Here is a 12,579-nt window from a genome sequence, read left to right on the forward strand (position 1 = left end):
CCGGTACCGCTCGACATCGCGGTACCGGTTGCACTCCCGGAGATGCTCCCGGTCCCGGACACCCGACCACCGGTACCGCAGGAGGTCCGGCTCCCGGTACCGTTCCCGGCACCGCGACTCCCGAAGCCGCTCCCGGCACCGTCGGTCGAGATCGCAGTCGAGCTCCCGGCACCGACACAGTCACTGGTCCCGCTCTCGCTCCCGGCACCGCGACGACCAGCACCGATCCCCGGCACCGTCCAGGGACAGACTGGCGGCATCGACGGTGCAATCTCTCAGCGCCTCTGCTCCTCCATGGCCTTCTTGCCAGCCCTCGGTCGCCTCTCAGGCGGGCAGCGAGGGAGATCTCCGGGGCCACCCTCAAGGCCAGGACCATGAACCACAGCAGTGGGCCTTTTGGGCCCCCTGGGCCTACCACCAGGCTCAAGGGCTCCCCTTCCCTGCGGGCTCCGAACGCAGGAGGCCGGAAGCCACGGTTAGCAGGCCTCCCCTATGACCACCGGGTGAGGCCCCACCGCCACCTGTTACGGCGGACCATGCTGTGGCCGAGGTGGCTTCCCACACCCTGGAAGACCCACCTCCGGAGGCCGTGGTCCAGGGTCTGTCCTCGTCTTCCTCGCCGGACGAGGCGGTGGCGGGGGCTTCTACGGCGAACCCCCCCCCAATTGACTTGCGGGCCCACCAGGACCTTCTTCGCCGGGTGGCGAAGGCTATTGACTTCCCCGTGGCAGAGGTCGCTGAGGATGACGACCCGGTGACCAATGTGCTTGGGGCTGAGGCCCCGCTGCAGGTGGCCCTCCCATTCATCCGCACTATACAAAAGAACGCCACTACCATCTGGCAGTCACCGGCGTCCGTCCCTCCCACCGCCCGCGGAGTAGAGCGCAAGTACTCGGTTCCTCCCACCGGTTTCGAGTACTTATATACGCACCCGACTCCGGACTCCCTCGTGGTGCAGTCCGTCAATGACCGGGAGAGACATGGACAACCAGCTCCGGCGCCAAAATCTAAAGATGCTCGGCGCATGGATCTGTTGGGCTGGAAGGTCTATTCAGCAGGGGGTCTCCAGCTCCGAATTGCCAACCAGATGGCTCTCCTCACTCGCTACACCTTTGATATTTTGGTGTCCCTGTCTAAGTTTTCGGAGCTGATCCCAACAGCCTCCCGACAGGAGTTCTCGGGCCTCCTTGAGGAGGGCAGGGAAGCCTCCCAGTCCTCCATCCAGGCCGGACTCGGCGGACTCAGGAGCCAGAACCCTGGCCTCGGGAGTAACCATGAGGCGCATCTCCTGGCTGCCCACCAGTCCTCCACCTTGCCGCCCGAGGTGCAGTACACCCTGCAAGACCTCCCCGTCGACACTCAGGGTCTCTTTTCGGAGAAAACGGACTCCAGGATTCAGACCCTCAAAGATGGTCGAATCGCTATTCGCACATTGGGTATGCACACACCGGCTACCCAGCGGAGGTCGTTCCGGCAGCAGCCCTACCGTCCCTTTACTCAGGCCAGGTCGCGGCCGTATAATAGTCGAAGAGGCAGCCTGAACCGCCGTAGACCGTTGGGCAACAGGCGCAACCAGACCCAGGCGCCTTCCAAGGCCCCTCAAGGGCCCAAACAGGCATTTTGATGGGACGCCCGATGACGGCCCATCAGATTCTTTACCGGATCCTTCCCCCTTATTTTGCAACCGCCTTTCCCACTTCCTCCCGGCGTGGTCCCAAATAACAACGGACAACTGGGTACTTCGTACAATACAGTATGGTTACCACCTTCAGTTTGTTTCACCTCCTCCTTCCCACCCACCTTCCCCGTCCCTCTTCAGGGACCCCTCTCACGAGCAATTCCTCTTACAAGAGGTCGAGACTCTGTTGAGCTTGGATGCCATAGAGGAGGTGCTGCACGACATGCGGGGCAGGGGATTTTATTCCCGATATTTTCTCATCCCCAAGGCTAAAGGAGGTCTCCGACCTATACTAGACCGCCGGCAGCTCAACAGGTACCTGCTCAAGCTCAAATTTCGCATGGTAACCCTGGGGACCATCATTCCCTCCCTGGATCCGGGAGACTGGTTTGCCGCCCTCGATATGAAGGACGCGTACTTCCATATCGCGATTTACCCTCCCCATCGACGCTATCTGCGCTTCGTGGTCAACAACGCGCAGTACCAGTTTGCGGTACTACCCTTCGGCCTTTCCACCGCGCCGAGGGTCTTTACCAAGTGCATGCCGCAGCCCTCCGCCGTCGTCGCATTCACGTCTACCCGTATCTCGATGACTGGCTGGTTCGCGGGCCATCCCGACAGCTGGTAGCAGATCAGATGGCCGAGATACTCTCCCTGTTTCGGTTCCTGGGCCTTCTCATCAATGCCGAGAAGTCCACTTTGACTCCATCGCAACGAGTGGAGTTCATCGGAGCAGTCCTAGACTGTGGTTTGGCCAGGGCCTGCCTCCCTCGACCTCGGCACCAGACGATGGTCTCCATCATCCAGGACCTGCGTGCCTTTCCCACGACAACGGTTTGGTCCTGCCTACGCCTCCTGGGCCACATGGCATCCTGCACATTCGTGACCAGGTACGCAAGGCTGCGCCTTTGCCCATTTCAAGCCTGGTTCGCGTCCGTGTACCGTCCGCACCGCGACCCCCTGGACATGGTAGTCACGGTCACGAAGACAGTCCTCGGTTCGCTCAGCTGGTGGCTGGACCCAGAGGTCGTGTGCGCAGGAGTCCCGTTCCGCCCTCCTCGCCCATCCGTCACCCTGACCACGGATGCCTCGGCGTTGGGATGGGGGGCTCACCTGGGCGACCTCCACACCCAGGGCCTCTGGTCGCCCCAAGAGCTCTCCCTCCACATCAACGTCCGGGAGCTGCGAGCGATCCGCTTGGCGTGTCAGACCTTCCGCGCCCGTCTCCAAGGGCGCTGTGTGGCGGTGTTCACGGACAACACAACGGCGATGTTTTATGTGAACAGGCAGGGTGGAGCGCGTTCCTCCCTGCTCTGCACGGAAGCGATGCTCCTGTGGGACTTCTGTGTGACCCACTCAATTCACCTGGCAGCGTCCTTTCTTCCAGGAGTGCAGAACACGCTGGCTGACCATCTCAGCAGATCGTTCCTCTCCCACGAATGGTCTCTTCATCCAGATGTGGTGCTCACAATTTTCCGAAGGTGGGGCTTTCCCCAGCTAGATCTGTTTGCCTCCGAGGAGAACAGGAAGTGCCACCAGTTCTGTTCTTACCAGGGTCGCTCCCGAGGCTCCCTGTCGGACGCGTTCCTCTACCCCTGGACGGATCACCTCCTGTACGCCTTCCCTCCGTTCCCACTCGTACATCGGGTGCTACTCAAGCTTCGGAGGGACAGGGCCCACCTCATACTCGTCGCTCCGGCCTGGCTGAGACAGCACTGGTACACCCTGCTGCTCGAGCTCTCAGTACGGGATCCCATTCCCCTCCCGTTATGGCCGGACCTGATAACGCAGGACTTCGGCAGGCTCCGCCACCCGGACCTACAGTCCCTCCATCTTACAGCTTGGTACCTGAGTGGTTGACCCACGTGGAGCATGACTGCTCGGCGGCACTGCAGCAAGTCCTCATGGAAAGCAGGAAGCCGTCCACTCGCTCAACCTATCTCGCGAAATGGAAGCGGTTCGCTCTTTGGTGAGATCAGAGGGGCCTTAATCCTTTCCTGGTCCCCATTCCTATGATCCTGGACTACCTCTGGTACCTTAAGGAACAAGGGCTCACGGTCTCCTCCTTGAAGGTACACCTGGCAGCCGTGTCCGCCTTTCGACCGGCCGTGGGAGAACGGTCCATCTTTTCCAACCAGATGGTTTCCCGCTTCCTTAAGGGGCTAGACCGCTTGTACCCACCAATACGGCGTCCTACCTCGTCCTGGGATTTGAACCTAGTTCTGGCCAAGCTTATGGGAGCACCCTTCGAGCCCCTGGCCACGTGCTCCCTGCTCTATCTCTCGTGGAAAACGGCCTTCCTCGTCGCTATAACGTCAGCAAGACGCGTTTCCGAGCTCCGTGCCCTAACGGTTGGTCCACCGTATACCGTCTTCCATAGCGACAAGGTGCAGCTTCGACCACACCCGGCCTTCCTCCCTAAGGTGGTGTCGGCCTTCCATATCAACCAGGACATTTTCCTTCCGGTCTTTTTCCCGAAGCCGCACGCCTCATCTCGTGAACAACAGCTTCACACCCTGGACGTCCGCAGGGCCCTCGCTTTTTATATAGAGCGGATGAAGCCCTTCCGGCGTTCGACCCAGCTGTTCGTAGCGGTTGCTGATCGCATGAAGGGCGAGCCGGTCTCCTCTCAATGGATTTCCTCCTGGGTGACGGCATGTATCAGGACATGCTACGAGCTTGCTCGTGTACCAGCTAATCGCCTCACCGCTCACTCTACGAGAGCGCAAGCCTCGTCTGCCGCCTTCCTGGCCCATGTTCCCATCCAGGACATCTGTAGAGCGGCCACCTGGTCTTCTGTCCACACCTTCGCTTCCCACTACGTGTTGGTGCAGCAATCCAGAGACGATGCAGCCTTCGGCTCAGCAGTCTTACACTCTGCCACGTCTCACTCCGACCCCACCGCCTAGGTAAGGCTTGGGAATCACCTACATGGAATGCATAGGAGCAATCACTCGAAGAAGAAAAGACGGTTACTCACCATTGTAACTGTTGTTCTTCGAGATGTGTTGCTCCTATCCATTCCAGACCCGCCCTCCTTCCCCACTGTCGGAATAGCCGGCAAGAAGGAACTGAGGAGCGGACGGGCCGGCTGGGGTATATATCCGGCGCTATAGCGGCGCCACTCCAGGGGGCGCCCAGCCGGCCCGCCGGAGTTGCTAGGATAAAAATGTTCCAAAGAGCCGTGCACGCGCGGCGCGCACACCTACATGGAATGGATAGGAGCAACACATCTCGAAGAACAACAGTTACAACGGTGAGTAACCGTCTTTTTAAAATGGCTGCTGAAACAAATGCTTCAGGTAAATCCAAGCATGGAAAATTTCAGCCCACAAGGTGTCTTGTTTTGAAAAGATATGAGTGTGGGAAATGAGGGGGATATAATGCACTGTGTTTCACAGCCTTCACTACACTAGTTGCTACTAGGCATCTATTATAATAACCCCAGAAGAGCACATTTTAAAACAGCTTGGACATGATTCACTACTGAGCTACTCCTCAGACTGGAGTGACACTGGTATAAAACTGCAATGCAATGATGAAATCCATGGTTTGCACCAAAACACACATTTAGGCATAACAGAGCAAAGGAGAATGGAAGAGGGGGAAAGCACATGGGAACCTATTCAGTAGTCAACGTGGAAGAAAAAAGCATCCATTATTTTGGAAAGTGATTGCTGGTTTTTATGCCTGTTTCCTTCCTAAACAGCTTTTAAGATACACAATTAATATTAGCAAAAAGAATGAGGAGTACTTGCTCGTTCTTTTTGCTGATACAGACTATCACAACTACCACTCAGAAACGTGTCACAATCAATATTTAATTATTTATTACTTATTTAAATAAAAGAAAGCATGAATTTGTGCACTTTAAAACTTTGCTAGGTGTTTGGGTATCACTGGATGATCTGCCCTAAATTTGTCGTTCTTAATCCATTAAAAGACAGGCCTGTTGTAAATCCACAGGTACAGATAAGGAGTCACTGTTTGACTGAATCTGAACCCTTTTCAGATGAAAAATGTCAGTGGCAGAAAGGGAGGCTGAATTATTTTTTAAAAGCATTTTCAAAGATTCTCATGATTCCTTGGGTATCAGTTAAATGTGACATGTCCATAGACCTGGCTTTTTTTAGTGTATAAAAAGCAAGCAAATGCTCGTGGTTTCATCTTTATGTAGAAAATACTACTCTGTGTGTGTGTGTGTGTGTGTGTGTGTGTGTGTGTGTTCAATACGTTGACCTGCAGTTCAGAAAAGCCCCCCATCTCTAATTATCTTACAGAGATTGTTTAAAAGTTAATTTCATTTATCTCAGTATTCCTATGGAAATTTAAATAAAATGTACGTTGGATATAATTGCTACATAATTAACCTTTCCAATTTATATATCACCTTTGCAAATGTCTGAAGCTGTCATTATACAGAATTCTTATTCTCACATATATAAACTGGGTAAACCAATATAGCTGACTGGATTTGTGCCAGTTCACATGAAGGATTTGGACCACAATATTTAATGGAGTAGTTTTGCAATCTGCAGTATTCACCACTGAAATACAGATATCTTTGCCTGGAAACAGAGCCCATAACCAATTCTGCTCTTTGGAAAATGGTCAGGGTTTATTCCCATGAACAAGGAAAACCTTCTCCACAGTCTGGATGTATCCTAAATCCAGAGATTCACATGGGTGACTAGTTATGGGAGATGTGTTGAAAGCCGTGGGATTGCTTGCCAGTAAGGAAGAGATTCTCATTCCCCTCATTCCCAGCCCCACAAGGTCAATTTTGCAACCATCACCAGCCCTAAATCTGGGACAGGCATCCAGTTTAGTAATTGAGGCCTTGTCTACACTACGCGTTTAAACCGGTTTTAGGAGCATTAAACCGATTCAACGCCACACCCGTTCACACTAAGAGGCCCTTTATATCGATATAAAGGGCTCTTTAAACCGGTTTCTGTACTCCTCCCCAACGAGAGGAGTAGTGCTAATATCGGTATTGCCATATCGGATTAGGGTTAGTGTGGCCGCAAATCGACGGTATTGGCCTCCGGGCGGTATCCCACAGTGCACCACTGACCGCTCTGGACAGAACTCGGATGCAGTGGCCAGGTAGACAGGAAAAGCCCCGCGAACTTTTGAATATCATTTCCTGTTTGCCCAGCGTGGAGCTCCAATCAGCACGGGTGGTGATGCAGTCCGAAATCCAAATCCAAAAAGAGCTCCAGCATGGACCGTGCGGATGTGATCGCTGTATGGGCAGGCAAATCTGTTCTATCAGAGCTCCGTTACAGAAGACGAAATTCCAAAGCATTTAAAAAAAATCTCCAGACAGAGGCCACAGCAGGGACTCAGCACGCTGCTGCGTGACAAACGTAACGGAAAGCCAAAGAATCAAATGGACGCTCATGGAGGGAGGGAGGGGGGACTGAGGACTCAAGCTATCCCACAGTTCCTGCAGTCTCCGAAAAGCATTTGCATTCTTGGCTGAGCTCCAAATAGCTGTAGTGTCAAACACATTGTCCGCGGTGGTTCAGGGCATAGCTCGTCAATTTACCCCCCACACCCACCCCCAGAAGTAAAAGGGAAAAAAATCCTCTCTTCACTCTTTTAAATGTCACCCTGTGTTTACTGAATACTGCTGATAGACGCGATGCTGCAGCAGTCAACGGCAGCATCCTCGCCCCCCCCCCCATGGGTGGCTGATGGTACAATATGGCTGATATCCATCCTCATCATCAGCCTTGTGGCAGATGGTGCAGTGCAAAAGGAATGGTATCTGTCATCATCAGCCCGTGAGTGCTCCTGGCTGGCCTCCGGTGAGGTCGGCTGGGGGCGCCTGGGTAAAAAACTCCTGATCATTCCTGGTAGATGGTGCAGTTCGACTGGTAACCGTCTTCATCATAGCAAAAGGGGGCTGAGCTCCATCAGCCCCCGCCCTTCATGTGTAAAGAAAAGATTCTATTTTGCCTGGACTATCATAGCAGCGAGATGCTGGGCTCCTCTCCCCCACACTGCTTAATGTCCTGTCTGGACTATCATAGCAGCTGGAGGCTGCCTTCCCCTCATATCTCACTAACAAGTCACGGTTTCTTATTCCTGCATTCTTTATTACTTCATCACACAAATGGGGGGACACTGCAACAGTAGCCCAGGAAGGCTGGGGGAGGAGGGAATCAACAGGTGAGGTTGTTTCAGGGGCACCCCCTGTGAATGGCATACAGTTCATCATTTCTGCGGGATCTGACACGGAGCGGTTGTGCTCTCTGGTTCTCTGATACACTGGTTCTCTAGTACACTTGCCCCATATTCTAGGCAGGACTGATTCTATTTTTAGATACCATAAAGGAGGGATTGACTCGGGGAGTCATTCCCATTTTTGTCTTTTGCGCCCCCGGCCGATCTCATCCAAGGGCACCTATGACAGCAGCAGATGGTGCAGCACAAAAGGACTGGTAACTGTCATCTCATTGCCAATTTACAATGGCATGGTAGATGGTACAGTATGGCTGATAACCATCTCTGCTATCATGCAAAAGCAAATTAATGCTGCTGTGTAGCGCTGCTGAATCGCCTCTGTCAGCAGCATCTAGTACACATATGGTGACAGTGACAAGAGGCAAAACAGGCTCCATGGTTGCCATGATATGGCGTCTGCCAGGGCAATCCAGGCAAAAAGGGCACGAAAGGATTGTCTGCCGTTGCTTCCCCAGAGGAAGAAATGACTGACGACATTTACCCAGAACCACCCGCGACAATGATTTTTGCCCCGTCAGGCACTGGGATCTCAACCCAGAATTCCAAGGGGCGGGGGAGACTGCGGGAACTATGGGATAGCTACGGAATAGCTACCCACAGTGCAACACTCCAGAAATCGACGCTAGCCTCGGACTGTGGACGCACACCACCGATTTAATGTGCTTAGTGTGGCAGCGTGCACTCGATTTTATACAATCTGTTTTACTAAACCGGTTTATGTAAATTCGGAATAATCCCGTAGTGTAGACTTACCCTTAGTTATCTCAGGTCAAATCCTGAAATCCTAATGCAGGCAAAACTTTAGTTGAGACAAATTCTTTTTCTCTATATACCCGTATAAACCCAGAGGAGCCCCACCAAAGTCAGTGGGGTTACCCTGTATTTACATTGGTGTAAATGAGAAAAGAATGTGGCCCAATAGAAATTTTGCTTGAGTAAAGACTTCAGAATTTGGCTGTTTGTGACAGTGAAATGCAGGAAGGATGTTAACTCCGGTGTTGTACTTCCTATTGCACTTTTTCTTTCTGCAGCCATTACCACCTCCTCAGCATGTGATCAAAGCCTCTTGAGTAACTGTTATTCTCTCGTTCTCAAAGACTTACCAAATAAAAATGCCTTCAAAATATAATGGGTGTGAAAAGATGCAAGAAAGAAATAGGACTTTGTAACCCAAATTTGAATATAATTATAAGGAAGAAGGTTTAGTTTTTTTCTCAGGATGACAAGATCAGTTGTTTTTCAGACAAGCATAATTAATTCTCATTATATGGGTCCTCAGAACATTGTGCATGTAAAACAAACACAAAGACGGAGGTGGTTGTTGTCAAGGCACAAGTGAAAGTACAGTACTCTAAACGTTGCTTGTTTTCTTTGTTTGCAGGAGAGTTGGAGATGTTCCAGAAGGATGGGGAGCGCAAGATTCAGAGTCGGCAGCAGCTTCCGGTTGGAACAACATGGGGGCCTTTTGCTGGGAAGATGGGTCTGAATAATAACACCTTGGTATGTAGATGCCCAGTGAGTTGACTTTGCTATACTGTTTTTCATCCTTTAGGAGTTGCCTTTATTGCTACTCAACCAAATCACTTAAAATCAAGCCATTGTAAGCTTTCATGGACAGTGCTGTTTGGATCTTTTCCAAGCAGTCCATCTATGGCAGCAGTCTAGAAAGGGTTATACAAGGCACAGATTAATGGTACTAAACTTGTTACTTTGGAATTAGGAGAGTTATATGTTGATTTTTACCTTATCTGCTGAGCCAAACTGATGCTTTCACTTTTAATAACATATCAGAGGTTTTTTTTAACTGTTTCAGAGCACAGATTAATTATTGAACAATTCATATTAACAAAGTATATAGAAAATACACAATGACTATGTTAACCTGTATTAAAGTTAATTTAACCCCTACTAAACATAAGGCTATTGAGCACTACAGAATCTGTCATCTACTTGCAGCCATTATGTCAAGGTATTGAAGGATTCTGACATGGGTGCCTAGAATTATATGAGGTATCATCCAAATTAGCCCTGATTTCACCGAAGTCAGTGGTCTATATAAGTACTGTACTGCTGAGCCATAATTTAGTATGTTAAAGATAGTGTCGTTCCTATCTCTAAATTTTCTTTGTCTATAATTAAGTTTCATCCTCAACATTAGTTTTTATGTACTTTGGGTTTCTTTCCTTGGGTTATTTTAAAAGATCATATTTTGAAGAGGGAAATACAAAGTAAGATCTCAGTGGAGATGTATTAGACACTTGAAATCTGCATTTCCTTGAGAGGATAGAGCAGGGGTAGGCAACCTATGGCACACATGCCGAAGGCAGCACGTGAGCTGATTTTCAGTAGCACTCACACTGCCGGGTCCTGGCCACTGGTCCAGGGGGCTCTGCATTTTAAATTAATTTTAAATGAAGCTTCTTAAACATTTAAAAAAACCTTATTTACTATATATACAACAATAGTTTAGTTATATATTATAGACTTGTAGAAAGAGACCTTCTAAAAATGTTAAAATGTATTACTGGCATGCGAAACCTTAAATTAGAGTGAATCAATGAAGACTCGGCACACCACTTCTGAAAGGTTGCCGAGCCCTGGGATAGAGCTTCAGAGCAGTTACTGTTTAGCAGATCAGTGGTTTCATGCACACATTATGACATAAAGAACTGTGAAACTTTTTCAGTACAGTATATCATATAAATATATTTCCATATTTAAAATACATTTGCTGCATAATTGTCCTGCAAGTATGCCTGTTAAAATTGTAATGAAGAAATATTGTAGTTACTTTATATTTGCAATACCCATTTTTAAACCGTAATGTTTCTTAACCCTTTTTAATATAGGGTGTTTTTTTTTAAATCTAAACATGCTAATCCATATTATGGACTAATAGCCTAGAAACAATAGGGCTAGGTTTTCCAAGTGCTCAGCATCCACAAATGGGACTACATTTTCATTATGGGAACCTAAAAAGGGGGGAGATTTTCAGCACCCAACCGTTCCCATTGTGACTAATTGGGCTCTGGGTTCTTTTGAAAATCTGGTCCATAAGTGTTTTCTCTTTCATGTCTATCTGTCTAATCTCTATGTAATAAAGCACCACGATATCTTAGAGCTGATCCTTTCACCAAAATCTTGTGCACTATGCCTGTATCTTTACTTAGAATGTTCTCCTAAAATTTCCTACCATTACTACTTCCATTTCAGCTCCATCAGTGGTGGCAGGGATGGGCATGTGAGCACTAGTGTAAACAGTGTTCCTGGGAGGTACTGGCATTTTAATTAGTGTTTTCAGACCTACTCAGAGCAAGCCTACATAACATAGTAACTGGCACTATCTCCCCATTATTGCTTTATCTAGTACTACCACCGATGATAGTATCAGTATATAAAGCTTAAGCAAACATTTGCAGGTTATAAATTAGAAACAGTGTAACATATAATAGAAATGGTGACTGACCCGTAACTGTAGGAGTTCTAAAAGGCATCATTAGAATAAACTGGCAATGTGACAGCGATACTGCTACTGTTTTGTTATGTTTCTCTGGACGAATTGGAGTGCAACCACAGCCAATAGAGCAGGACTTCTACCCAGTTTTTGGTCTCATTGGTGTATTTGGGCTCCTCTGTTCTCTTCTACAGCTGGTAAGAACAGTTTTGACAAAACAAAATTTTGCTGAAATAAGCTGTTTTGTCAGCACTGAAACATCTTGCGGGAAAGTATCAGTTTCACTAAAGCCTGATGGTTAAGGCACTGAACTGGAGATGGGAGATATGGGTTTTAGTCCCTTGCACTGCCTGATTTAGAGTGATCTGGGACAGAGCCGGCACTAGGCAAAAGCAGACTAAGCAATTTCTTTGGGCCCTCATTCACTTTTTATTATAAGAACGTGCCTGTTTTAGTATTGTGGGGCGGGGGGTACTCCTGCTTAGGGCCCCCAATGGCCTAGCACCAGCACTGATCTGGGATGAAAAACTTAGTTCTGAATCATGCAGAGCAAGGTCTTGAATGTGGGTTTTCCGCATACCAGGTGAGTGCCCTAACCACCAGGCTAAAGAGGGACACGCATGCCCCCTCTCTTCCTGAATCATAAAGCTTGGAGTCTGATTTCATAGAAACATTAAAAAAATTTTGTTTTTATTCCACATTGGAATGAAAACACATTTTGAAACCCTCAAAATTGCTGTGAAATGGAATTAGAGTGCTCTGGTCAGCTCTGTTCTCTTCCTAAGAGCTTTTCCCAAATAATGGTGATCTTTCCTCATCAGTGAGGCCTCTCCCTCTAAGCATTAGCTTGTTACTTTAGAATGTTGTAGGAAAACATCAACATTTTGATAAATCTTTAATGTATTGTTTAGGCCTGACAATCCTGATGCCAGCTTGTAATCATTTTTATTTTATATTTTTATGAAGCTTTTCTGTTTTATTCTTAAACTTTCTGTCTATTTGACATATTTGATTCCTATTCTCTCTAAAACATATGCTCTCTTTTGTTCTTAAAGGGAGCTGTATTTGCTTATTTGTTATTTATATATATATTTTTTAAAAGCTCATCTAGGGAAAGCCACGCCTCCTAAGACTCATTTATAGTTTCACTTGAGTGCTTGACAGCAGGTTTCACACATTTCTGAGTGAGCAC

General features: G+C 48.8%; 1 protein-coding gene across 5 annotated transcripts in view; it reads left to right on the forward strand.

The window, feature by feature from the left end:
* The window catches only part of ZFPM2 (zinc finger protein, FOG family member 2), a 469,416-nt gene that overhangs the window by 248,831 nt on the left and 208,006 nt on the right, over nucleotides 1–12,579 (forward strand). For 4 of the 5 annotated variants that reach the window (XM_039524775.1, XM_039524770.1, XM_039524772.1 and 1 more), the window contains one exon: nucleotides 9,315–9,448. In XM_039524775.1, coding sequence (XP_039380709.1) covers nucleotides 9,326–9,448 — 123 coding nt within the window. In that variant the 5' untranslated portion in view covers nucleotides 9,315–9,325. The remainder of the gene's footprint in view (nucleotides 1–9,314; nucleotides 9,449–12,579) is intronic. The other variant, XM_039524771.1, reaches the window with a different exon arrangement.

Source organism: Mauremys reevesii, linkage group 2 (assembly GCF_016161935.1).
Source record: "Mauremys reevesii isolate NIE-2019 linkage group 2, ASM1616193v1, whole genome shotgun sequence".
Lineage (NCBI taxonomy): Eukaryota > Metazoa > Chordata > Testudines > Geoemydidae > Mauremys > Mauremys reevesii.